A 25451-nucleotide genomic window follows, 5' to 3' on the forward strand; every position below is an offset into this window, starting at 1 on the left:
TGTCCTTTTAGGGACATGAGCATGGGTGTGAGATACTGTAGAAATACTTGAAGTCAGGGAGTGCTGTTGTACTTTGTGTGGGTCCCCTTTAGAGAACTGAGGGAAAGGAGTTTGGTCTTGTGACAGCTTAGTCACAGGAGAAACATTATTTTGATTGCACATTGTAGAACCATTAGGTATGACTTCATAGCTACTGATCTTTGCTCAGAAGAGTACTTGTGCAGGGTTAGCTTGGTGCAGGATTCTTTCATACTCTGAAAAGGCATTGAGACAATAATCCCAGGTATGTTCTGAAGTCAAAATCACAACTAGAAATCATGGTATTTAACTTTGAAACTTTTAATTTCTTCATTGTAAAAGAAACAATGCAATAGGAAAACTGATCCGAAGGGAAGGACTAGGTTAATAGGCTTGGTTTAACTGTGTGAGATGTGACATGAAATGCAGAGTCTACTGGGAAGCAGACATGTTTTGAATGTTTTTGTTGGAAGAATTCTTTTCTTGAAGATGTTTTAGAAAAGGTTTTGCTAACAGGAGTAGTCTGATTGTTTTTGAAAGTATGCACTGAAATCATACATTCTTATGATACATATTTTCACATGTTGAAACTTTTAAAATGACTGAATGAATCTGAAGTTGGGGCTGTTTTTGAAACCATTGTATTTACCACACTTCTGTCAGATCTATGTCAGAGAGAGCTGGGATGAAGACGCTTCCAGAGTGTTTTGAAGAAACTGTAGGGCATCTGTATGTCATGATTTAATTGTTACACCTTCTGAGAGCTCTGGAAGATGATTAACAGTTGGCAGTGTGTGGATGTTGCCATCCAAAAGTAGAGCTGTTTTGAGAAATAAGTTGCAGCACCACAGTGCGTTTAGTTTTATGTAGTAATGTAAAGTGACTTAAATGTCCTTATATTGCTGCTTGCCAAAAGATCAGCTAATTTAAGTTTGTGTCAAAGGTCTATATTAAAGATCAGCAGAAATAATTTACTGCTATGGCAGTATTTTAAAAGCTGTAATTTAGTTTTTAAAAATATAACACCTTGGATTAAGCACCTGCTTAATCTCTCTTCCTGTTTTTTATGTAATCTGAAAGTTTATTTAAATAAACCCCTCTTAATCCTTGAAGTCAAAACATAACTGAAATATATCAAAGATGTAAAAATATTGAAGATATTTTCATGTCTTAGTTTCTTACAGCTAAATAGTTTAGATGTGAGATTGCTGCCTGAATTATTCTTTTCACTTGTGTGGTAATCCTTCAAAGAGCCATAATTATTATTTTTTTTTTTTTTTGCTTAATTGAACAGTATTCGATTTTTCTGGGGTTTAACTTATGCTGTCATGGCTTTCTCCTTTCTTTTAGCAAAGCATGCAGTCAACAACACTTGTCTCACATGTATTTTAACTTATCTCTTCCCCCATCAGTTTTCTTTGTTCCATGTTAAAAATATGAAAGAAGTTTATTTCTGTTCAGCAGAAGTTTGAAAGTTGACAGGTAGTTGTAATTTTCCTTGTGTTATGCATGCAGGCCAAATAATAGACATGCTTTCTGTTTGCATTGAAGAAACAGTTTATTAATTTGTACTTCTGATATGCAATAAAATAACATGCGTGTATATCTCTAGTAAAGCTGAAATACAGTTGCCTTAAGTAGTCTTAGAAGGATGAGCTTGTAAGTGTAGTAAGGACTGAGAATTGTGAGAAGCTGTAGTCTGAAAATTTGCTTTTGTTACCCAGGTGTGGCTTTAAGGGGGGTAACTATCCCTTCCTGTTATCGCATGCCACGCTGCGGCATGCCTGGTACTGTTCATGTTCTCAGCCTGGTAACCAGCTCTCCAGATTTTGTGTAGTAGATAAGAGGTGGCAAACGGCTGTGGAAATGGGTAGTGCTGTTGGAGGAGAGGAAATCAGGTGTGCCAGGGGAAACAGTTTTTAAAGCTCTATTGTTGCTGTAATTTTCTGTAAGTGGAGCCTAATGCAACTAAACTGTCACAGTATAAACAGGTATTTTTGTGAGGTAGAACTGACAGATAAACATAGGTGGAATAGAGCTATGAAACTAGATTGAAGTTACCTGTGATGTTTTTGGAACAGTTTTATGTGAGAGGTCATTTAGTGGTCCTGTCTGTACCGATGATATGTACTTCTTTATGACCAAGTTTATGCTGCAGGTGTCTACTGGTATATGCAACAAACCCAGCGTTGCTTGAGCTTTCTAAGAAAATCAGTCAACCCTTAATAACTTTTCTTGCAAAAAATATAGAACATGGAGGCAATAAGACATCGCCAATAAGAGTACCTGAATTAAAGCTGCTTATGAGATCTGTTAAAACTTTCTGCACATCTCATAGTAGCCATGCCTGGCTATACAACTAGCTTGTTTACAATTGTCCCTTTCCTCAGGCAACTGAATAAAGTTGTTACATTTGACTCTTTCCTCCAGTAGAAAGAAGGCTGGTAGAAATGAAAAAAAAAAAACACCCAACCAACAAACAAAACAAAAAATATACATGTTCTGTATTTAAGTATAAAATTCACTATTCTGTGCCCTATTTTGTAAATCAGTGGGGATATTGGTAGTCTCATGTAGGTGAAACTTTCATACACGTCTTGTAGATGCAGCATTGTGTTTTCCACGTTACCACTTTCATGTTTAGGTTTTTCAGCTTCTGCTTACAGTACTTCATAGAAATGTGTCAGTGTTTTTCTTCTAAAGATAAGACAGCACTGAGGATTGTAGGAGTGTTTTCCACAGTGTTATCCCTTACAAGCTTGGAAAATTAACTATGCCACACCTTTGTACTACAGTGGCTTGGTTCTTTTCACTAGCTTAGCTAGCTTTGACCAATTTTAAATACTTCCTTGCTAGTCTGCAGACTACCCTATGTATGTTCTCTGGAACACATTGCCCAGGAATGATATTCCCTTTAACTTGAAGTTCATTGGAAGAAGGTCAGTCAGGGAGATCCCTACCCTTAGAAAGACAGGAATATCCAAAAAAAGACCCTGCAGTTCAGTATTTAGACGTGTGTAAAAAACATTGTTGTAACAAAACTGATGTTTTCATAAACTTAGCTAAAACTTCAGCTTTTAACTGTGAAAGCCAGTGTCTAGGTTCCTGTATTACTTGGCATTAAGTACATTCCACTGTTTTGTATTCTTTTGAGGGATGCTAGTGTCTCATTATGATTTCTTGCATGTAAAGAACTTTCTCAATCTTGAAATATGCTATTTCTAACTGTTTTCATCTGGATCTGTTACTAGACTTGACTTTTTTTATTTGAACAAGTAAGTTAAACTTCTAAAAGCATTTTATAGGCCTAGACAGATGTCAGCTGGCAAGTAACAATCCCAGTGATGTTTTCCATTCATCTTGGGCCCAATTATGCTGATACCCTCAGCTTTGTGGAGAAAGTGAGCGAGGTCTGCCCTAGGAGGACTTTCCTTTCTGATCTGTCCTCTTTAATGTCTCTACACTTGGCCATCCTCATAAGAGGAGCAAGCTTTATCTCTTCGATTTCTAGTCAGCTCCACATGTATCATCCCTAAGTAACAATGGCACTTCCTTTGTGAGTTTAATGCCAAGCCATGTATACTTAAGTGGAAAAGATATTAGCAGTCTTTTCTTCCCTTTGTACTCCTGTTTTTGGAAGATACTCATCCTTTTGATCCACAGTTTCCAGAGTCTGGGTTCACTGTCATAAGGAGGAATTCACTATATAAAATTCCATTATTTAATGTCACTCTTTTCAGTAACTCAATGAGGAGGGAACTATCATTGTTGTTCTCAATTTCCTTAAGGTAAGGCAATCCCCCACTCCCTTTCATATTGTTGTTTGTGGATCTTGGATATTTTGAATTCCTGTTGTTCGAAGCAGTCTTCACTATTTTTCCTGGTTTTATGTGGAGGAGAGAAGGTGTGAGGTTTTCCAGCATTATATTGCTCCTACTGTGACATGTTAACTACACTGTAAAAGCCTTTGAAAAATATCCGGTTGTATGTACTTATATTTCCAAAATGGGTTGAACAGTCCCTTGCAAAAGCTTTTTTTAAATAGTCAGTTTGTAATCAGTTAAGAGGAAAGGTAGTCTTGTGAAATAACATGAGAATTAAAGTGTAAAAATACATAGCAAGCCCTTGTTGTGAAAGGGAGTACTGAATGATGCTGCTCTAGTTTGGCTCTGGGGGTTTCCACTGTTCGGCACTCTCCTAAGCAACTGTGAAAAGAGGATGGATAAGAAGGGGCTAAAACATGGCGAGTTTTGAAACCTTTAAAAACTAAAGACAATAAAATTTTGATAATGCCTGTGTTACTGTAAAATGACAAGTGATACTAAATGTTAATAAAAAAAAATAAAGAACAGCCCTGTGTACCTATACAATGCTGAACTTTTGATGAGTTCATTTCCAAAGAAATCTTTCTGTACCTGAATGAGATTTACAATTATAATTCCTTAATAAATGAATTAGGAAAGGTAGTTATCTTTTACTGAGGGGATAACGGTTACCTGAGGAGTGGTAATGGCATCTGCAATACTGAATGCAGTGTGCCAAATAAAAGGGGTATAGAATCAAGTCGCATGGGTCAGTAGTAGGCTCATGTATTTGGTAAAGTTGGAGCTGACAAGGATTTCCTGTATCTCTTAAGGAAAAATGTTTGTAAGTGACATACATGCCATAGTTCATATATGTGGATGGTGATATTTGGAGGAAATGTTTTTCAAAGACCAGTATAGAAATGGGTGCTAAACTGCCATCAAGAGCCGATAGGGGTTGAGTGGTGGTTGCTTGTTTCTCCCTTGTCACAGCACTCTCCAAACTAGCCGGCTGCAACAAGGTCTTTTACCATCACATACCAACATACTCTTCACACCAGTCCGTCTGCTGCCTTCTCCTAGTCTCTCTTCACCCAGGGCACGTGTTCCTCTCTTCTCTCTGCTTCTTCCTCCTCTCTCTTCCTTGGCTGCCCAACCTCTTCACAGAACCAGCCACACCTGCACCTTATCTACATTGGCCAACACGCCCCTGAAGCCAGCCCACAGTTGTATATTATCAATGCTAATTAACCCAGCTTCATTCTTCTACACTTCCCCTTTTCTTTTGTTCATTGCCAGAGTTAAACATCATCTTGAAAACATATTACAAATCTTTGTTTCCTGAATTTTGGATGTAGGGGCCTAAATAAATCTGCTGATGTTTTTAAATGTATATATCAAGTTGAGGTTGGGTGATTTAGAGTAATTTCTGGTTTCACAGAAAATTCTTCAACTTCTGTTTTTTCTGAAATGTTTTTCCCCTGTAAAACCTTTCTTGTCAGCAGAATGAGAGAATGATTGTTAACTTCTTCCAGAAGTAGATTCCAGTGTGCTTCTTCAGTATAAAAGTAAACCTGAGTAAAATTATTCTTTGTTCTTAATCATCTAAGGTATGTGATAGATTCATTTCTCTTGATTTATCTTTTCTTTTTGTAGAATTTTCCAGAAAAGGATCTTCTACACTGCCATTCTAAGGATGTGATTGAAGCTCATTTTATGGCTTGTATAAAAGAAGCAGATGCTTTAAAGCACAAAAGTCAAGTCATTAATGAGATGCAAAAAAAGGATCATAAACAACTGTGGATGGGATTACAGAATGGTAAATACAGTGCATCAAGTATTAATTATATTTAGGTCTAGCATGCTAATAAATAACTACTTCAAATTTAAGTCATGGTACAGGATATAAAATGTCATTGTTTGCAGAATTTTAGTCTGTCATGGAAAAGTTTGTATTTTTTAATCACCATTTATGTAATAATCCAAGTGTGGCTTAAGTTATTCAAGGAACTAAATTAGGTTTTTACAAACCAAAACTAGGAACAAAACAAATACTGTCTAGTATACTTTTGTGCAACTGATAGTTTTTATTTGGGAGACATCTGGGGTGTAAGTGTTGTTCAGTATTCATCATCTCGTACCATAAAGTAAAAAAGGTTGCCTCCTCAAGTTAATGCTTGAGGATTGTCACTGATAAACAATACAGGTAAACTTTAAAAAAAGGTGCACAGTAGATTAATAATTCTACTTTTCTCTCTGCTAAATTTATTTTTTATTGCTGATATTACCATGGCTTTCACAAAGATTTCTGCATAGATAAGTATGAACTTGGCAAGGTCAGCAAAATAATTCAGAACAGGATGTTCTAAAATAATTAGCATTCTTACTTTGCACAGATAACATGAATCCATATTGCACTGCAAAATGTAACTTCTTTTGTTTTTACAAACAAAAAGAAAAGAGTTGTGTCCTCTTTCTCATGGTTCTTAGAGGCCTGTAAGTTGAAAAGCTTTGTAAATATTTCAGAAACTACTATCTGAAATGGGTAGTAATGCCACTTGCAATATATTTTTCTCATCCCCTGAAGCTGTCATTTATATTATTACTGTTAAATTTATTTTACAGAAGCTGTAAGCATGAAGTTGTTTGTTTTATATTGAGGTACAAAATACTAAACACTTAGAATTAACATCTTCCCACATTTGTGAGAATTAAATGAAGTGGGAGAGGCTTTGAATGCAAGACTACTTGAGACATGTTTGCTTTAGACAGTGAGGTTCTGAGTGAGTTAGGGTTTAATGTGTGGGTTTAGTGAGTGTGTGGGTTCTAATTTTTTTTTGTTATTGTGTAGTTGTACTGCCTTTCATATTAAGCATACTCCTGTAATTCTGGAGTTTGGGTGCTTATCAGAAACTCTGGTTTCTATTTTTTAATTGATGGAGAGATAGAAATTGAGGGATTATTTTAATTTGCTATTTGAGTGGTAAGATCTTGGGGGATGTGGTACATAATTGCAAAATTTATCAAGTAAGAAATTGCATTTTATGTCGTTAATTTCAAAGTACTTCTTGAGACATCCTGTTTTGTGTAGACATTAGTCAGCAAACTGATATTTTCACTTTTGTGAATTAGCAGTAAATAAAGAGTACTGGTCCACTGGAAGCCAGAATTGGTATAAAATACATGTTTCCCTAAAGCTTACATTGTTACAAGTCAATTTAAACTGCAATTTTAATAATTCTGTGAAAAAAGTACTCTGCTTTAATAGTATGCCTTGTAGGCAGTTCAAGAGGCAAACATAATTTTGTTTTCTATTTGGAGAATTACTAGCTTTATTGCAAAAAAGAATCCTGTCACTTCATCCCAGTGCTCCAGTGTTCCCAGTGCAGGGCACTTTATGTGCTCTTTTTATTAATGCTTTTAAAAATTAAACCAAACCTCTAACATAAGTTATAATAATGGCAGATGAATTGACTACACAGTGAAATAGTATGAGTTAAGGTTCTTTTTCTTTAGTAGAAGTTACAGAACCTTGATACCCTCAATATACGTGAGGTAGGAGAACAGATGTGCAGTGCATTCTTTCTGTGCTTATCTTAGGCTCTATCTTTTAGTTGATTATTTGTCTAAAAGTATCTTCAGGTGTAAGGAAACCAGAATTTTGCTGTTCTACTTTTTAAGATTAAGAACAGAGGTTGCCTAGCAAGGCTGATTTCAGGGTTTCACTACTTAATGAAGAATTGCACCTGTGAAATCTGACACCTAAATGAGTTTAAACAATCTTCTGAATACTTTCAAATGCTAATTTTGATTTCTCAGCTCTTCATAAGAGAAACAAGAAAAACTTATGAAACCAAGAAAACTCTTTTTAAGCATGTTATATCTTTCAGTATGTTTTTATAGGCTTTCGTTTGAGAAGTAATAATTTTAAACCTCTTTATGAAACAATGAATGACCACAAAAAAGAAAAGAGAGTAGCGTTTGTGATAACTGCCTTGTAAGTAATGATACATCTGCAGGCTTTTATTTCTGTGAGACTTGAAAAAAAATTATTCAGTACTTAAATATAGGAAGTGTTATTTGTTTAAGGAGAGAGAGCAATACTTACAGGATATGTATTAAACTTAGTTTTGAAAAAAAAATTCAATGTTGGAGAAATGTAACTACCAATGACAAGTGTAATTTGAGATGAATGTTTCTACTGAGAAGGAAGTACTTGGAACAGGTAGCATGAGAAACTTTCAGTTGCCTGTAGATGGCTTTTAGGGGAAGAGCTTTAATAGTGAATTTATGGCAGTCTTGTACTAGTAACAGCTGGTAGGTATTCATAACAACCTTTACATGCCTCCTCCCACCATGTCTGGTTTTGTGTTAATCTGCTATCAAATCAGGAAGGTAAACATACTTTTCTGTTTGCTTGTGCTGTGGTTTTGCTTGCTCTTCAGACTTCGGTTAGCCAATTTTTGTCCATAAACCAGATACTCCTTAGCTAGAACACTTCTTTGGAATGGGTACATTTGTGTTGCTTTAATTTTGACCAGCATCATGGATGTCTGACTGTGGTAGGAAAGTGATAAAGGCAGGCTATGTAGCTATACTGACCTCTGTCCCTTTGTAAGAATTGTTAAAATTCTTTGATCAGAATTGATGGAAAATTTTACTACTGTTTGTGCTTTAATAGTGTTATGGACATTTTTATTATGGATAAAGTGGATTTTCAAATGGGTGGTTTTTTCTTGTCTCGTGTGGAAAAATAAAGACTTTCAGCTTTGAAACATTAAGACTGTGGGCCTAGTGATGACTTAAACAAATGAAATCTCAACTGTTTTTAGGGGGAGAGCTGTATTTTTTGCATGGTTCAAAGAATTAATATCCATAACTTCAGTGTATAGTAGTTTTGATAAAGGAGGATTCTTAGATGCAACACAGCTGCTTTTCATCAGTTGTGGAGGGACATAAGCATCCATACCCTGGAATTCTCACAGGCATCCTTTATAACCAGTGAAGACCAGACTTAGTATTTCTGATAGATGAGTGGTGGAAATAAACAGTAAAAACTCATAGCCATTTCTACAGCTTCTTTATAGATTATAAAATAAAAGCAGGTCATTTTACTGAAAAATATTATGGAGAAAGAATGTAATACTCATTCTTGCTGTAGGGCTTACCGGAAGTTAAATGGCCTTACTGAATTGTTCATATTAAAGGAGAAAAATCCTACAAACATTCAGATTATGCAATATTTTATTTTTTAATGCATGTGATCTTTGTCTTACTGACAGAGTCAGGCCTGTATTGTCTTGCATTTATTTCTAAATTATATCTAAACCAGTCCTGGATTTTTGAGGGGCAGAAGGTTTGTTTTTTCTGAGTTATCACATTGCTGTTTAGAAATGTTTGAACTGCCAAAAAGAAATAGTGTCAGTACATCAGCAGCATCTCTTTTGTGCTGTGTACACATGGCCCACTCAGGTTTGGTATGTGTGTCTCACAGAGAACTGGTTGGAGCAATGCTGTTCTTTACTTTAGTCCGAGGTGATGAGCATGCTTTGGTAGCTGAACAAATCGCTCTAATCTTACCTGATCCCTTGCAACTTAAATTAGGCAATATGTATGTAGAATATCTTCAGGAATTTAACAGGAGAATGAATGAACACACCATGAGGCTTTTTTAGATCACAAAGCTGCCATTCTTTCCTCTTTCCTGTGTCACTATCAAAATGGTAACGTCTTTCCATGTTTCATCTGTACAGATCCAATTAACTGTGAAGAAAGACTAAACAATTATTTTGAGCTTTGAAAATGGGTGTATTGGTTAAAAGGATTAAAAAAGATATCCTAAGTCATTACTTTCCTGGGCTGGTGGTTAAAAATTTCTGGCAATGCATCACATTTTCTTATGATTAGTGTCAATACCTGCTTATTCTGGAGTTAGATAGCATGGCATACACCAAATATTGGGGTTGCTGATGTTATGGTGTGGACAGGTTCAAACAGATCTGCCCAGTCAGCCCAGCACTGTTTTGGTGTTGAGCTGCAGCTAGGTTCAGGCAGCCTGGACCTGCAGAATCAATCAGATGCATCAGAACAGGCTTTCCTAGGGATATTATTTTTTGGTGGTGGTAGTTTTTGTTTGGGGTTCGGTTGTGGTTTTTTTCTGGTAATGGATGGTGACATAGACTTCAGTGTTGGTTCTGCATTGTTTACTGGCTTGTTACCCTTTCTGCACAAATGACTAAACTGATGCTCCAGCCATATGGGTTCTGTGTCATGATTCTGAACTGTCTCTCACACACACCCCACACCCCCCCTGAAACTGACTTTTGCCTTGTTACTCTCCTGTGCTGGCCTGGTGCCTACTTGCATAGTTGCTCTTTGTTGCAGCACAAAGGTGGAGAATTGATGGCAGCCTGAATTCCCCCCTTGGCTTTCTCTGCTCTGTTTTCAACAAGGGAACAGAGCAGAGCTGCTGCATTGGTGAGGCCAGTGAGAATCAGTGGGTCTCAAAGGAGGACATGAACTGCATGAAGGGAGGAAAGCAAAAGGTAACCCAGTGCTCGCAATGCTACTTTCTACTGAAGTCTCCACCATGAGAGGAGATAGAGATAAGTAGATAGAAATGCTTTCTAGTGATTTTTACTACCTTGTATTAGAAGCCTGTGTGTCTAATTAAAACCATTAAACTCTGAAGGAGCACACCTGAAGGTCTTTGCATCTTTGGCACAGGTAATCTGCCAGCCTTATAATCTGTTCATATATATTGCAGAGTTCTAATTTATAAACCTGCTGTGGTTTCAAGGGCTCGTGTTTTGTACTCATTTTGACACTCTTCCTCCTGGAACGTTACCATTTCTTCAGAAAGATAGCCACCTTCCAGACTTCCTGCTGAAGCAGGTGTGCCTTTCATCTTCAACCTGAATCACACATAAACTGGTTCTCTACATTCACTGCTTCTGTCTTCTGTAGTTCTTACAGATATTTGGTAGACTTGGATTCAGATTGTGAGAATCTTTGACTGTATTTCTCTAAATCTATTTTACTTTTCTTTTTTACTGCCTCCTGCTTTCTTTCCTCCCTTCCCCCTCAAAGTATTTAATTTCCTGAAAGATGTGTAAGGTCTAACTACATTTCAAAGTAAACAGTCTCTAAAAAAACGGCCTTAATTTTTAAAATTAACTTTGGTTATTGGGGGGGTTTTGCTTTGCAGTTTGAAATGCTTCAAAGTTATTTTCTACTGGTAAACTGAATTTGACAGCTGCCTTAATATAAAGATTCTTTAACTTTTTAAAAAAGCTGTATTTTAGAAAAAGCATAGTACAGGGAAAGCAAAGTAGGTTAGTGAGTTATATGGAGAGATGCTGCTCTATTTTTATGTATATAAACAGAGCATAATCAGAGACAAAGAAGGTATTAAAATATCCAGGCTATCTAGATGTGGAGCACAGAACTGGAGTACAGATAAAATTGTCAGGAGTCCTTTTCCCTTTGACTTAAGGAAGTCTGTAACAAGCCCTGCTGCTCTATTCTTACAAAACCTGTGGGTTATGTGTTTCAAAAATAAATGGATTACACATTTTTTAATAATCACAGCTTTCTTTTTAGCTTAAGTGACAATACCTACTGAGGCCACCTGCTTTTAGGCTACACAGAAAGCTTAAGCTTCATAGGATGTATGCTTTTTCATATTTGAACAAAGGAAAGTAGTCCATCTTGATGATTTTTCCTCCCCTGAATCTTTAACAGACAAATTGATGACCTGGAAGTGAAGGGAGGTGGTGTTAAGGAAACAATGTACTTAAGATGGTGTTTAACAAGCGAAAAGAATGTTGATAAGGTATGGCAACCTTATGTATATTAAAACAGGGAGGAAAGGCCTTTTTGGATCAGATAGCTAATCTGAAGAGTGAAATGCTGCTTTATCATACAGTTTGTAAAAACGTTCTGTTAACCGGCAAAGTTTAAGCAGTATGCTTTTGATTCTTCAGAACACTGCTTTGCTATAAAAACTAACGCATAAATTACAGCATAAAAGTAAATGTGTTAAATACACTGATCTCAAACCTATTAGGGGAGGGATTCCCCCCCCCCCCCCTTTTTCTTGATTTGCATCTACAGCTCCATTTATAGTGTGGTTTATAAATTATTTTTTTAAAAACTAGAATTTGCAGCTAAGTATACAGAAGGAATTTTCTACTAATTCTTCTCTGATTGTAAACGCTGCTGTTAAAAAGTTGGTATAGTGCATATAGGCAAGCAGATGTGCATCGATGTAATTAATTTACATGATCATAGTACTAAAAAGGGAGTGACAGTCAACCTTAAGGCCCATACCACTGTACTTTACTATTATTAGTACTTGAGCTCGTTAGCATGATGCTTCTTTGCGGTGATTCCATGTCTTTTTTAGCATGGACAGGCAAAGTAAAGCCTATTTTTGTTTTACTTCAAAATTTTACAATCTGCTGCTTTCCTGCAGTATTCTATAGCAATATACCAGCTGAATGTGAATTTGGAGGGTATATAAGATTAATGGGCACATCATGCAGTGGAGATATTTCAGTTAATGACTGTTGTGTATTTACAAGGCAGAATTATGACTTCAGATACGTACATTCATATTGAATGTTGTTACTTTGCTATCTGTGACATTAAGAATATTTCTGTACCTAGCCTTTGTCAATTAACATTAAGTCAAAGCAGTCCTAAGGTCCTATCTCTATATATATGATAGTTACTTGTGCCTGAAAATAGTCTGAAAGGACTAGTAAACTTGTGTGCCCTCTTCAGTTGTGGATTTATATTCTATACCATGATCTGTCAAAATACCCGAGTAACCTAAGCATTTAATAGCAAGAATATTTTAACTGTGGATGGTGTCAATGTGTAAAATGTGGGGTTGTGTGGTGTGGAAATCTTGTGCTTTAATGATGCTATAACAGTATTTCAAAGTGTGTTCTCAAAAATGCTGGCACTGAACTATAGTAGTCAGCAAGAGTCAAATATGTATCAGAGTCTTCCTGAAGCCCTTGATAATCATAATTATCTGTGGTTTTGTTGTACAAGAATAAGAACGATGAATTTAGATGGCCTAGAGTACTTTAGAGACAGATCTTTAAATAGCTGAGAAATGAGAGTAACGAGCTGTAAATACTGTTTCTGGATAGCAAGGTACTGAAGTATTTAAAATAATTCTATTTTGTCAACAAAGCTGCTTCATGCTTGAGGCATACCACACAAAATTTAACCTTTTATAAAATTGGTTAAAATTGCTTACCAGTCAACAGAACTACGTGTGCATGTAGAGTCTTAGTCTTCTTGGAAACTAAATTTTGAGAAGACTACTTTTTGGCTGTAGCAGTTGAACACAATGCTTGCTAGAGCCCAAGTCAGTGGAAGATATAGTTGCTTTATTGTTAAGAAAATACACTTCATGTCCTTGACTTGCAGCTGTAGTTCTCTGTACAGTACAGTTAATTTGACTATATGTATATGATTAAACCCTTAGTTTATGACCAAAAGAAAATATTGGTGGAAGCAGTTGATAGACAGGGGGACAGATCTGCCATTCAGAGGGACCATGAGGAGCAGTAGGCAAGCAGGAGCTTTCTGGAGCTGACAGGTACAGGTGTAAAGTCCTGCACCAGAGCCAGGAAAAAAACCCTACATTGGGGCAGTCTAGGGACTGACTGGGAAGCAGCTTTGTGGATGTGCATAATGGTGAACAAACAGAGTGAGTAATCTGTTGTGTGGTGTTGCAGAAATGAAGATGAACCAGGGAGCTGCTTTAGCCCTTGTGCCCCCTAGTATATAGCCAGATGGTGAGTACTTTCTCCTCACTCAGCACATCTAAGGTTGTGCTGGGAATACTTGTCCTCTTTGGGACCTCAGGACAAAAGAAATGTGGGCAATCGGAAAAAGAGGCCAGCAGAGCAGTGGTAGGATGGATCAGGGGCTGGAGCATATTCCTGTATTAAAAGAGAGTGGGTGAACTGCCTTGTTTAGCCTGAGGACATAAAGGCTGAAGATGGATCTAATAGCCGCTTTCCACTACCTAAAAGGAAAACTTGTAGGCAGATGGAGTTAGATTCCTCTCAGACATGCCTCCATTGGCCGTGAAGTTGGGCAATTACAAAAGAAAACAGTTACAAGTCATGGCAGGAGAAAGGCTGATGGGATACTGGGGGAGGGGGAGTGAAAGGGATTGAGTGGGAACCTGCAGAGACAGTCAGAACATGACTGGGCAAGGCTTTGAGCAAACTCATTTAAATCTATGTAGACAGCTCTTCTGGTTTGGGCAGGAGCTTTTATTCCAAAGCTTGACCTCCAAAGGCACTTCCCATCTAAAAGTTTTCTATGGTTCCGATATAACACTTGGAGAGTCTTCAGTCTCTTAGATAATGCTATGGTTGGTTCTGTCCAACTACTTCTAGCTGTGCATCATTTCTATGGTTCATATGGTTATTAGAGAGTGGTGAACCTCTGAAAATAGACAAAAGTTTTGTGTTTTTAAAATTTGAGGGTTGTACGCTTTTATGCAAGCTGGAAATGGGTATTGCTTGCATAGAGCTAAGAGATACAACTCAATTCAAGCATGTTTTCTAAAAATTTATACAACTAGATGGCTTTAAGAAGAAAGACATCCAGACAAAAAATCATGCATCTGTGCTACCCTGAGGACTACACCTGTTTGTTCTCTTTTTTGACTTTCTAAAAGATAAAAGCCGTGAGTGCATGTTTCCTTATTGAATTTCAACAATCTTTCCCTTGTTTTTGCATTAATCCTTTCTGTTATTTAAACAATCTCCACAGCAGTCTTGAAATAGATGCAATTCCGGAGTCAGTACTCTGGTAGCAGTTGCATCAATGTCAAATACAGAAAGAAAATAATTCCTTATTATTAAGATATTTCTGTTAAGTTTAAAGATTAGGGTGGGGTTTTTTTAGTTGTTCTGCCCACTGTTCTACAGTGGGAAGTCCATTTTAACTGGCCATATGCTGTGACCAACTGTGTCTTATTGCAAGTTACTTGTAAATATAACTTATTATTCAGTGATAATTGCCCATATTCTTTGTGTATGCTGGTTTAAGGCTGTGCTGCATTGAAATGCATGTGTTGATGGCAAGCACTCAAGCAGTCCATTTACCCTTTCGTAGAGTCATGTGAGTGGAAGAGATGCATCTAACATCAAGATCCATGCAAAATTTCAAGCTGTTTGAAGCATGGCAGTACTTGAGTTTCAGAGAATGAGTGTAAGACAGTAGCACAAATGAAACTAAGTTTTCTGATTGTCTGAAGAACATTGCCCTGGGTCTCAGCCTGAGAAAGAGACCTAGCCTTCAAAATTTCAGCCTGGACTAATCCTTAGTTAACACAGCTTGATAGTAAAAGGTTCAGCAGTTACTGTCTATCAACAATAAAACTATGACTGGAGTTATCAACAACCTTTTAATATAATAGTTATACATTTGGATTAACATCAATGACTGCTAAAGGATTTTCAGTCTTGCTTAATGGAGGGGACAATTCTCAAAGTGTTTCCCTGTAACTGTCCTTTTAAACTGTTTTAAAGGACATATTAAAGGCACGAACAATTTCAGTGATAGATTTCTGAACCCTAAGTGCATACATAATGTGGCACACTGTATTTGTAAATTTGTTTGAGGTTTAATTTGTTGCATAGTGAATTTGTGTACTGAGATTATTGTTATGGTTGATGTTAAGTCCTTGTGGTTTTGCTAACTCACACTGTTTCTATATATGTAAATAATATTTTCAAAGCTCTCATTAGATTCTGTGCATCTCTGTAGTACTGAAAGGTAATGTGCGCAGATTTTGGGCATTCAGTGACTACATTTCTAATAAATGAATATTTATATTTATAAGTGACTTATCCAGCTGAAAAATCTGTGAGCTCTCTCCTCCATTATTTGGTTATTAACTTTCTGATCTTTGATGTAAAATAAAGAAAAGTTTTAGTATTTCACTTTAGGCAAAGTTATATATAGCAACCATCCTCTCATTTAAGGAATGTGATTAGTAGAGTCATCTGGAACTCTTATCCTGTCACTAATGTCACTTCTGTCCAAGTCTTATTGCCATTACTTTGAATACAGTTATGCAGATATGAACATCTGCCTTTTGCAAGTATGTTTTTTTGCTAATACAGAAACTCTCTAATACATCAGTGAAGCACTTTATTAAAAACAGCTGGATTGTGGAAAACAAAAGCAATAATTTTTGACTATTACAGGAGTTTAGATATCATGTAGGCTGCATAAGCTTTTCACAAGGGAGGATGAGTGTGTAAAGTGCTTTTCTGATAGGTAGAGAACTCCTTGTTTACTGGCTTGATGAAAACTCCAGTTTTGTTTTGATTGTCAAACTTCTGGCTAGCACCTTTAAGTCCTGTCTATCCAAAGCACTAATTAGTTCTTATAGCTTTTTCATAGCATTAATAGCTTCCTTGAGTCTGTTTTGCATAAATAGGAGGTACTGACACAAAAGTTGGAGAATGATGAATCCTTTTGCTTACATTTTCAAGGGAACTGGGGAGGGTGTTGGGGTTTTTGTTTGTTTGTTTTGAGCTTTTGAGTCTTCAGGGTTCTGTGAAAACAGCTATTCCTGTATTTCGGAGCATTAGGATTCTGGCATTCAGCCAGTGCTTTTAATGCTAATAAAAGTTCTTGCCAGGTCACATATATCAGTTCGCAGGCTGAATAGCCTTTTCCTGCTGCTTGCTTTAAAAATTTGTGTCGATTTTCTTATACCCAGCTTGGTTTCCTGTAGTAAAAATACTGTATCAGTGGAAGGATGTTTGGAGGACAGCAATATAAGGTTATGAGGATTAAATTAGATGTCTTCAGACCATGCTGCGCACACAGTGGAGATGTGTCTTAAGATGTCTTACTCCATTGTCTAGCTAATTTACCAGAAAGTTTTTCATTCCCTGGGATATTGGTTGAATTGACAGAACGTAATTGATTACAAAATGCAACAAGTTTGTCATTCACCTCTTGCAATTATTGCTGTAATATTTAGAAGCTACAGAAGCTATTAGAAAGTTAAACATCTTGATAAAACAGTAGTTTGTCTTGAGCATTGTTTGAGCATTCAGAGAATGATCTGAGAAGTACAAATTTATAAATTTCCCTGCCTTAAATAAGATCACCTGCACAATTTCTGGGAGGTGAGGAAGCTGGAATGAAGAACAGAAGTGAGTTAACTGTACATTACCACTGTTTAACTTCTTTGTCCTTCTAAACAAGATTCACTTCTCTGCCATATATGCCACAAGGGACAATATACTTAAGTTCCTACTGTAAGCCTGTTATATGTGCAGAATTTGGTGTTTTTCTGATTCATAAGGTATGTTGCTCATCTCTATTGAATTTTCAGGACAGTAAGCTGTTCACCCAGCTTTCCTAGTTACTGTAATATGAGCATGAAATAAGTAAATGAAGTCACTGTTTCTTTTAGGTTTTTTTTCAGGTAGGATGTTTCCAAACATGTAGGTTCCTTAAATAAGTCTGCTGAAGCTCACTAGCTTAAGTAGGTCTTGATTGTTGTGTTTTGTATATAGCCATAATTGATAGTTTTATCAACTGCGTTTGTAGTCTGAAGTGTAAATTCATCAGCGCCTGCCATAGGATGCTTGTCTACACAATCTGTAGTGAAAGCTGTAAGCCATTCTCAATGCTGTCTCCAAGGGTGAGGGAAATATACTAAATCTTCACTTTCCCACTGACAGAATTTGTGAGGAGGATGTATTCTGCCTTTGTGTTAGACATTGCAAGAGTAAACCTCTGACTCTGTCGGCTGGAGTTCTCATAGCAGGCTCGCTTGGGTACAGCCAGCTTCAGGGCTGTCACTGCTGCCCGCAGAGCTTCCCAGCTGGTGAGCCATGGGGTAGCACCCTGTGTCCAGGCAGCTCCTCATCTCAGGCAGGTGCTTGTGTGGTGGTGCTGACTTTAGCTCAGGTAAGTGCTTGTCAAGAGGCATTTCCTAATCCGGAAACAAGGGTGTGGAAGTACTTTCTGAGATAAGCATCAGGAAATGCTCCTACAGAATACCTGGCAGGAGTTGGTTTATGGTTTCCTGGATATTCCTGTCTTGTATCACGTTCAGTCAGGAAAAGCACTGTTATAAACCCTGCAATATGTATTAACTGTGTCTTTTAGCAGACTGACAGCCATCTGTGCTCTACACTGGAGTAAACCAAATCTCGGACTTTTAATTTTCAGCAATTGCTTTAATTGTTATCAGCAGTTTTGGAAGTGGGACGAACCTTTTGTTCTGCAAATGGATTTCTGAATTTAACCTTGCTTGAGGGGGCCTGAATTCTGTAACTGTTATACTGCCAGCTGTCTTGAGACTCACTGAACAATGTGCTGAGGAAGCAAAGTTGGAGACTGTGTTCCTTCTGAAGAAGTGTCTGCTGTTTGCTGTCTTGGACAGTTAGGGCCTATAAGGAAATTTGTCTTGCTCTTCCCCTCCTAAAGCTGCCTTCTCCAGTAAGGCTAGCAGCAGCTTTATTCCATCTCAGTTCTTCATGTTCCTTTCTGTCACTTTTGGTGTTGGTTGTTTGCTTGATCTGAATAATTGATTTGCATGTATAAAATTCTTTACTACTCTAGTCCTATGTTGTCCTTATACATTTTAAGCACAATAAACTATTCGGTTCTTGTCATGTCTGAACAGGGTGAAATGGTGTGCTGCCTCAGGCTACTCTACTAAACCTAGTTACTTGCTAATACTAACAAAAATGTTTCAAACACAAATTCTTTATTTCCAGGTTGTGTCATAAAACTGACAGTATATTTTTTGATTATATCATATGTTGTTGCAGATTACTTTAAGATTTGCATATCCAAACATAAACCCCTCAAGGAGTTCTTTCTTTAGTTTTGCTGTACTTTATACCTATTGTTCATCTATAGTTAAGAACAATTAGATGTTTTTACAAACTGTGAGACTGGACCAGTAGCAGCAGGGAGTGGAGAAATAGGCACTGTTAATTGAGGCAATGAAGTCCATAATTAGTGGCCCGGTATTTCCCTTACAGTGGGAGATATGTTATGAATTCGAGTTGCTTTCTCTTTCAGTTCGCTAAGTTGCCCCATCACTGTTTTCATAGGAGGATGCAGATGACTTACCTTTGGCTTCAGGCTAAATAGGGAAGAGGAATGTGGGAAAAATATTCGTACAGATCAAACTTCTGTAAGAGAAGTTTGCATGTTGTTCCAATCGTGTCTCATTTACCTCTTTTAGCTGAAAAAAAAGTGTTATTAATATTAACAAAATATAATTTTACCTTCACAGATAAATTTGAGCAGTTTTGGGCAATAAATCGAAAACTCATGGAGTATCCTCCAGAAGATAGTGGATTTCGATACATCCCATTTAGAATTTATCAGGTAGGAGACAATGAAATAAAACCACTTTTAACCAAATCTTCCACTGAGGTGTCATATCATAATGTATAACTCTGAAAATAGATTCCCTTTTCTAACATGGTAAAACTTTGTATGCTCATCTTTGCTGGACCCTTGAATTGTATAAATTAGACAAAATAGATTGTATGTATTCTAATAGGTAGTTACCATTCATTATGTTGTAAGTCTGTCATACTTGAGAATGTGCTAAGGCTGGTATAGATTATGTTTAGGTTTTTTTAAAAAAAGCTAATTCTGTCATTAAAAATAACTGCTAGCTATGAAAACTGGTTTGGATGCGAAATGTCCTCTGGAAAGTTTGTCAAACATTTCAGGAGGAATACTTTTCTCTCATCCACAGCATAGACTTCTTGTTGGCATTACAAGATGAAAGTAGTGGCATAGGTCTTGCATCTAGTTCTTACCTTTGTCTTCTAATTGTATACTTTACAATCCAAAACTAGCTTTGACTTTTTTTCTGGTTTAATATGCTAGTGTTCTTTTTTTTTAATCAGCAGTTTATTTGAAGACATATTCCTTGAAATCATTACAATTTTTTTAATGTCCTCTTAGTTTTTATAACATTAAGGTCACAATGAAGTTTGGAATTGTGTTGTTAAAAGTTTATACAGAACTCTTGTCGCCTCTGTAAATTAGTCTGCTTTGTTTCATCTTTGAGACATTTTCACCTATTTTGCATTCACATTCTATACCTGTAACTATCAAATTACTTTATTTGTAGTACTGAGTAGTCTGATACTACTTTGTAACAGGTTTTAATGACAATACAAACCTATACAATCTTGCAATGGGACTGAAGTAACTTTTAATGTTAGATATAAGGCACCATCATAGTGAAACCTTAAATTGAGAACGGAAGTCAGTTATTTTGTCAGAGAAAATAGCAGATGGTAAGGTTTGTATAAGTATCAAAAATATGTATCAGGAAAAGTAGTTCACAGCTTTTTGTTTAGTAACTAAGTTGTTTGTTTGTTCTCTGGTAGGTGGTTTTTTAAAGTGTCTTCATAGAAATCACATAAATGGGTTTGCAAAATTGAGGTTTTGCTGTTTGAATAAGGTACAGACCTTAAAACCATGAGGGAGATTTTCCGTGATATCACATGATTTCATGCTAGTAAAGCTTTTTTTTAAAAAAAAAAAAAATTATTTGGTAATATCTATCCCTTTAGCCAGTAGTACTTACATTGATTTTCATTATCTTTTTAATTAGCAACCCTTACTTGCTGTAGTTTAAACCCAAAATATCTAAGAATAGAAGACCAAATACAAATAAAGATGATGCTGAGACAGCCTTTGAGAGAAGGTTGGTGTATGTTATTTTCAGTAATACTGCTCTTAATATTTCTGAATATTTTCTGTAATGTTCCTCTTGTTTTAAAAAGTGGATGCAAGTGTTTTCCAGCTTTTTTGTTTGGTTTGTTGGTTTGTGTACTGATTACTGCTCATCATTAAAAATCTCTGTATTTAAAGGAATTTTCAGAAAAGTGTTAGGAAGAGTGAGATGATAATTTGATTCCAAGGAGTTAATTTCTGTAGTTTTAACATAATTATGCAGTGTTTAGTGACAGACTTGCATATGCTGAAATAACTGATTGAAAAGTATTCTTCAGATGTATGTAACTCCCACCCCAATTGCACTTAATTTCTATCAGTGCTGATAGAAGTCGGCTTTGTGTTCTCATTGGTTGCTTGCATGTCCCTCCATAAATGCTAATTTAGCCTGGGTATGTATTACAGTGGATGTTTATTCCCTATGTGTTTTCACGTAGTGCTTTTGTAGATACTTAAGGATATACAGGTGGATGGCAGGAAATCACTAGGCATTGCCTTCACTGGAGAGAGTGAGTTCCTCCTCTTAGTCTCCATACCTTCCATTACCCCAAAATTATTAGAAGGAAATTCTGTGAAGGGAGCTGTCTAGATTGTGTTTTGGCAGTATGAGGTGGATTAATTCCTTTTCCTTCAAAGGAATGTACTAGGTTATGATACCAACTAAGAAAAGTCTGTCTTAGCAATGATTAAATATGACTGGGAAAAGTTACTGTAGGAAAAAGTGCATGCAATAAAGTGATCTGACATGCTTTTTGCTGAAGGCCTGGTATTTTCAAAACTAAAAGGCTCTTTCAGTTGTAAAGCTTGTCTATTAAAATACATTTCTAAAGAATAATATGAATCATACCTCATGTGGTATCCAAATCTGATGGTGTGTGGGGGAGAAAGATGGCAAAAATATGAACGTCATCTTGGGTAAGTCAGAACTAAACTAACCACAGGTAATTTTAAAAGCCCTTGTCCAGCACCTCTTCTAAGTGCAGTAGCTAAGATTGGACCAGAATCATGGCATCTGTTGTAGAAGATGAAGAAAAAGACTGAGTGTTTTAGAAGTTAGCTAAGATCTTGGAGATTACATTACCAATTGCCATAGTCTAGATTATGTTGTATGAATTTACACCACACAGACCTTTGACATAGGTGGAAACTTTTTCTACCGGAAACGGCTTAAAATAGTGATTATAATTTTGTGACACTTTTACTTGTGTCAAAAAAAAAGTGCCCCACTTCATCACTTCAGAGATGTAAGTGCCTGCGTCTTCAGTTGACAGTTGCATCAAAATGTTTTTGTCTAATAGTACTGTTGAACAGTGTACTTTTTTCACTTTTCTCACTAGAGAAAATAGTAATGTTTTGAATATATTACGCATTTAAGAGTGCCGCTTTTCTTGTAGAGTACTAGAGTTTGGCTTGGAATTTTTCCCCGTGTTTGTAAGACCAGCTGGCTTTGCACTTTCTAGTTGAACAAGAGTACATGGCTGATAGATGGCAGGAAGTTTTCATCAGTCTTTAGCTCCAGGCACTGTGAACAGGACATGTTAGTTGGGCACTGGAGAGGAGTTTCTATGTGCTGATAGAGACTACCCCAGTGAGCTGCTCTCTTACGCTGCAGGTGGGTCTGCACTGAGTCTCAGCTGTTGCAGTTTGCACTCGTCCCCGAGGTTTGCTATCATGTTCTCTCCCGATGTCATGCTTACCCGTTTGCTCCCTCCTTTCCTCTGAGTCTGCCCTCTAAGTATATAGGACTTAAAAGCTGTAAACAACATTTCATTCTTGAGAATAAAATTGCAGAAGTATGTGCAAGAAAAGGCATGAAAACTTCATGACAAGTTCTGAGCTTTTTCTGGAGTCACGCTTGGCTTAAGGCAAGCTGGTGGTTGTGTGTTTGCCAGCCCAAAAGGGAATGATCTGGGATTGTTTGTTAGCTTGTTCCTTTATTTGGTACTGGGACGTGCCATGGTATTTGAAAGAGTATTTCATTTGCCTCTGTTTTATTAGGATTTTGATTAGGTTATTAATTTTATTGCTTAATTACATAGTAGGCCTTAGCTTTGAACTGTTTTTTTCCTATTGTAAGTCCCTTAAGATGTGATTAAATCAAACATTGTAACAATTTGTGACTGTACATCTGCCTTAGTTACATGAGTGAAATTCTCCATACTTAATACATCAGTTGAATTCAGTACTTGGCTCTTACTGTGAAAGTTGTGCTACTGAGATGTCTACATAGATTTAAATGTCTACCATGACCTGTCGTCTAAAAATAGCAAGGTGGGAGGGGGAAATGAATTAATATCTGGCTCAATGAATGAATCAGAAGCCCAAGCATGGCCCTTTCCCAAGCAATGGAAGACTGTTTTATTAGTATTTCCACATTAATTGGCAGAACTCAGATGATCAATTCCAAAACTGATTACAGGTATGCAAATCAGCATCATAATTTGGACCATGTTGTAACAACTACTCAAAACCTGAACAGAATGGATTGTTTGGAAAGATGCTGGATCCATCTTTAAAGTTTTCAAGTAATAATGAATCCATCCTTTTATGCTAGTCGGTTATTAAAATCTTTTGTTGTTTTGGGTGAAAAGCCTCCACTACGTTTCAAGGCTGAATTTGTCTGACTTCATTTCTAGATTTTGTTTTGCCTTACACCACTTTAAAGTCATCTGACTTTCTAGTCTCCAAGTTCACATACAGACTGACTTCAGCAGCTTCAGTTTTCTTTGGTAAGCTGAATCAGTTAAGTTCTTTAAGTCTCTTGTCATGAGGCTTGCTTACCAATGTTGAAGTTTGTTTTTTAGTCATCTCTTCAAACACTAGCTGATATTTTGATAATCCTCAAGATCAGTATTAAAGTTAAGGAGACCTGGAGGCCAAAACCAAAGTTCATTGCTGTGGGATTTTAGATTAAAAAATACTTGAAGCACTGGTAAGATAGAGGTAAAGTTAGCTGCTACTTGAAACAGCAAATCTGAAAATTATGAAAGAAGTTCAAACACAATGACTCGTCAAGCAAAAAACTAGAAAATATAAGTGCTGTTGACCTGAAGAGGGCAACACAACACAGCAAGTTTCAGTGTCCTGTTGGCTAGTGCAAAATACTCTTTAATAGACCTGTGTGTAATACCTTATTTAACTTCTTGTTTTACTTATTAAAAATGACGTTTTCATAAAGGACCTGCTGAAAATAGATCAACCTTTTTCAAAGAGAAGTTTATGTGAATAGGAAGATAATGGGAAATGATGGTTGATTTGTGTAACGGAGCTGTGTTCAGCTGAATTTCTGTGCTGGAAAAAAAAAAGCATCTTCATCAGTTGAGCACACATCTAATAGCTGATGGTTCAGCACTAAAGAAACATTAGCATACTTTCACCAGTTTTAAATTGCTTCAAAATCAAAGCTCTGTGCATGAGACAGTTTAAAAGCTTTTGTAGGCATGTATTTTTCCTAGTGCCCTGTTATTGGCGGGGGGGACGGGACCAAACCCTTTTATCAAGTATTGCACATGGGCAGCGTGAACCTTAAGCTGCCATGAACCTGATTGCTTAGTTCTGTGCTGAAAGTAACAGCAAATTGCCAAGTTGTCACCTTGAGTTGAAGGTCACTGTCACCACAGTTGAGGCTCCATAATTGTGTGAGCTTTCCTGGTGCAAAGTGAAATGGGCTAGCTCAGGCTAATGCTGTTAAAGATTACTGGTTTTTACATGTTTTGTTTTAAGGAATGTCCATGCAGTTCTTTTAAAAGAAGACTTCAGGGAACCCATGTGCGAGATCAGCCTTGTACCTTTAAGAATCTCAGTACAGGATAGGGGCTGTCAGTCAGAGTTTAAAAGAAAAATTCTGAGATTATCAACAGTATTTGTTATCAGAGACAACTAAAGTTTACATATATATGCCCAGGTTACCTGTAAAACTGTCAATCTGCCTAGTTCAAAGCTATTATAAAAGTTGCATGGTGCTCAGCGAAGGAGGCGCAGCAGTGTTAGGGCTATAAAACCTTGATTTGGGTAGGTTCTCCGAGCCGTGGTTGAACTTTTACCAAGCTGGATAATTTTAAGCTAGCTCAGGCTTGGCAATGGGAGCTGTATTAATCCTTCTGCACTGAATGTAGATAATTGTATACAAACTTGTATATAACAAGTCTCCGAGACAGCCATTAATATTGCTAGAGCCAAAGCAGACTGAGCCTTAATCAATACTTGCTTGTATCCTGACCAAGTTCGGTAAGATTCTTAACTGAATATGTGGTTAAAAAGAGCTTAACTTGTATATTACTTGTATATGTAGATAACTTGTATGCAAAGAGGAAAGTAGGGTTGCTTGTATGAAAAATAGCTTGTTTGAGGTTCTGAATTACAACATAACTAGTTTAAAACAATTTAGGAATATACATGATTCTGCTTAATGGGGAAAACTGGGTAGTATTTTTTTAAATCCTTTATCTTATCAGATACTCAGATTTTAGAGGAATCTGTGTATCAAACACTAGTAGCATTTCAGTAGTTAATAAATTAACTTTGTGTAAACAGTTATATAGAATTTTTTTTATTGGCAAAAGGTAAGTCAAAATACATTTTGAGTTACGATGAAATAATGAACACCTCTTGGGGAAAAAAAATATTTGTCTGTTCCTATCTTGAAAGTAGCTTAGTCTTACTAGATGTCTTAAACTCCCTAATCACAAATTGGTAGTTACTTTTTTTAGTAAATTGTTTTTGTATAAAATTCCAATTTGTCATCTCTTCACTGAGTTGTTTTACAGTAATGAACTTGGATAGTAGTAAGTTCATGTAAATGTTCATGGTGCAAATTTGAACTTAAATCATGAAGTTTGAATTCTT

General features: G+C 36.6%; 1 protein-coding gene across 8 annotated transcripts in view; it reads left to right on the forward strand.

The window, feature by feature from the left end:
• Positions 1–25451, forward strand: part of ATG5 (autophagy related 5) — an 81710-nt gene that overhangs the window by 14573 nt on the left and 41686 nt on the right. For all 8 annotated transcript variants that reach the window (XR_005828417.1, XM_040597669.1, XM_040597670.1 and 5 more), the window contains 2 exons: positions 5478–5640; positions 19141–19235. Coding sequence is in view for 7 of the 8 variants with exons in the window: in XM_040597669.1 (XP_040453603.1) it covers positions 5478–5640; positions 19141–19235 (258 nt within the window). In the remaining variant the exon portion in view is untranslated. The remainder of the gene's footprint in view (positions 1–5477; positions 5641–19140; positions 19236–25451) is intronic.

The sequence above is a fragment of the Falco naumanni genome, chromosome 6 (genome assembly GCF_017639655.2).
Source record: "Falco naumanni isolate bFalNau1 chromosome 6, bFalNau1.pat, whole genome shotgun sequence".
In the NCBI taxonomy this organism is placed as follows: Eukaryota; Metazoa; Chordata; class Aves; order Falconiformes; family Falconidae; genus Falco; species Falco naumanni.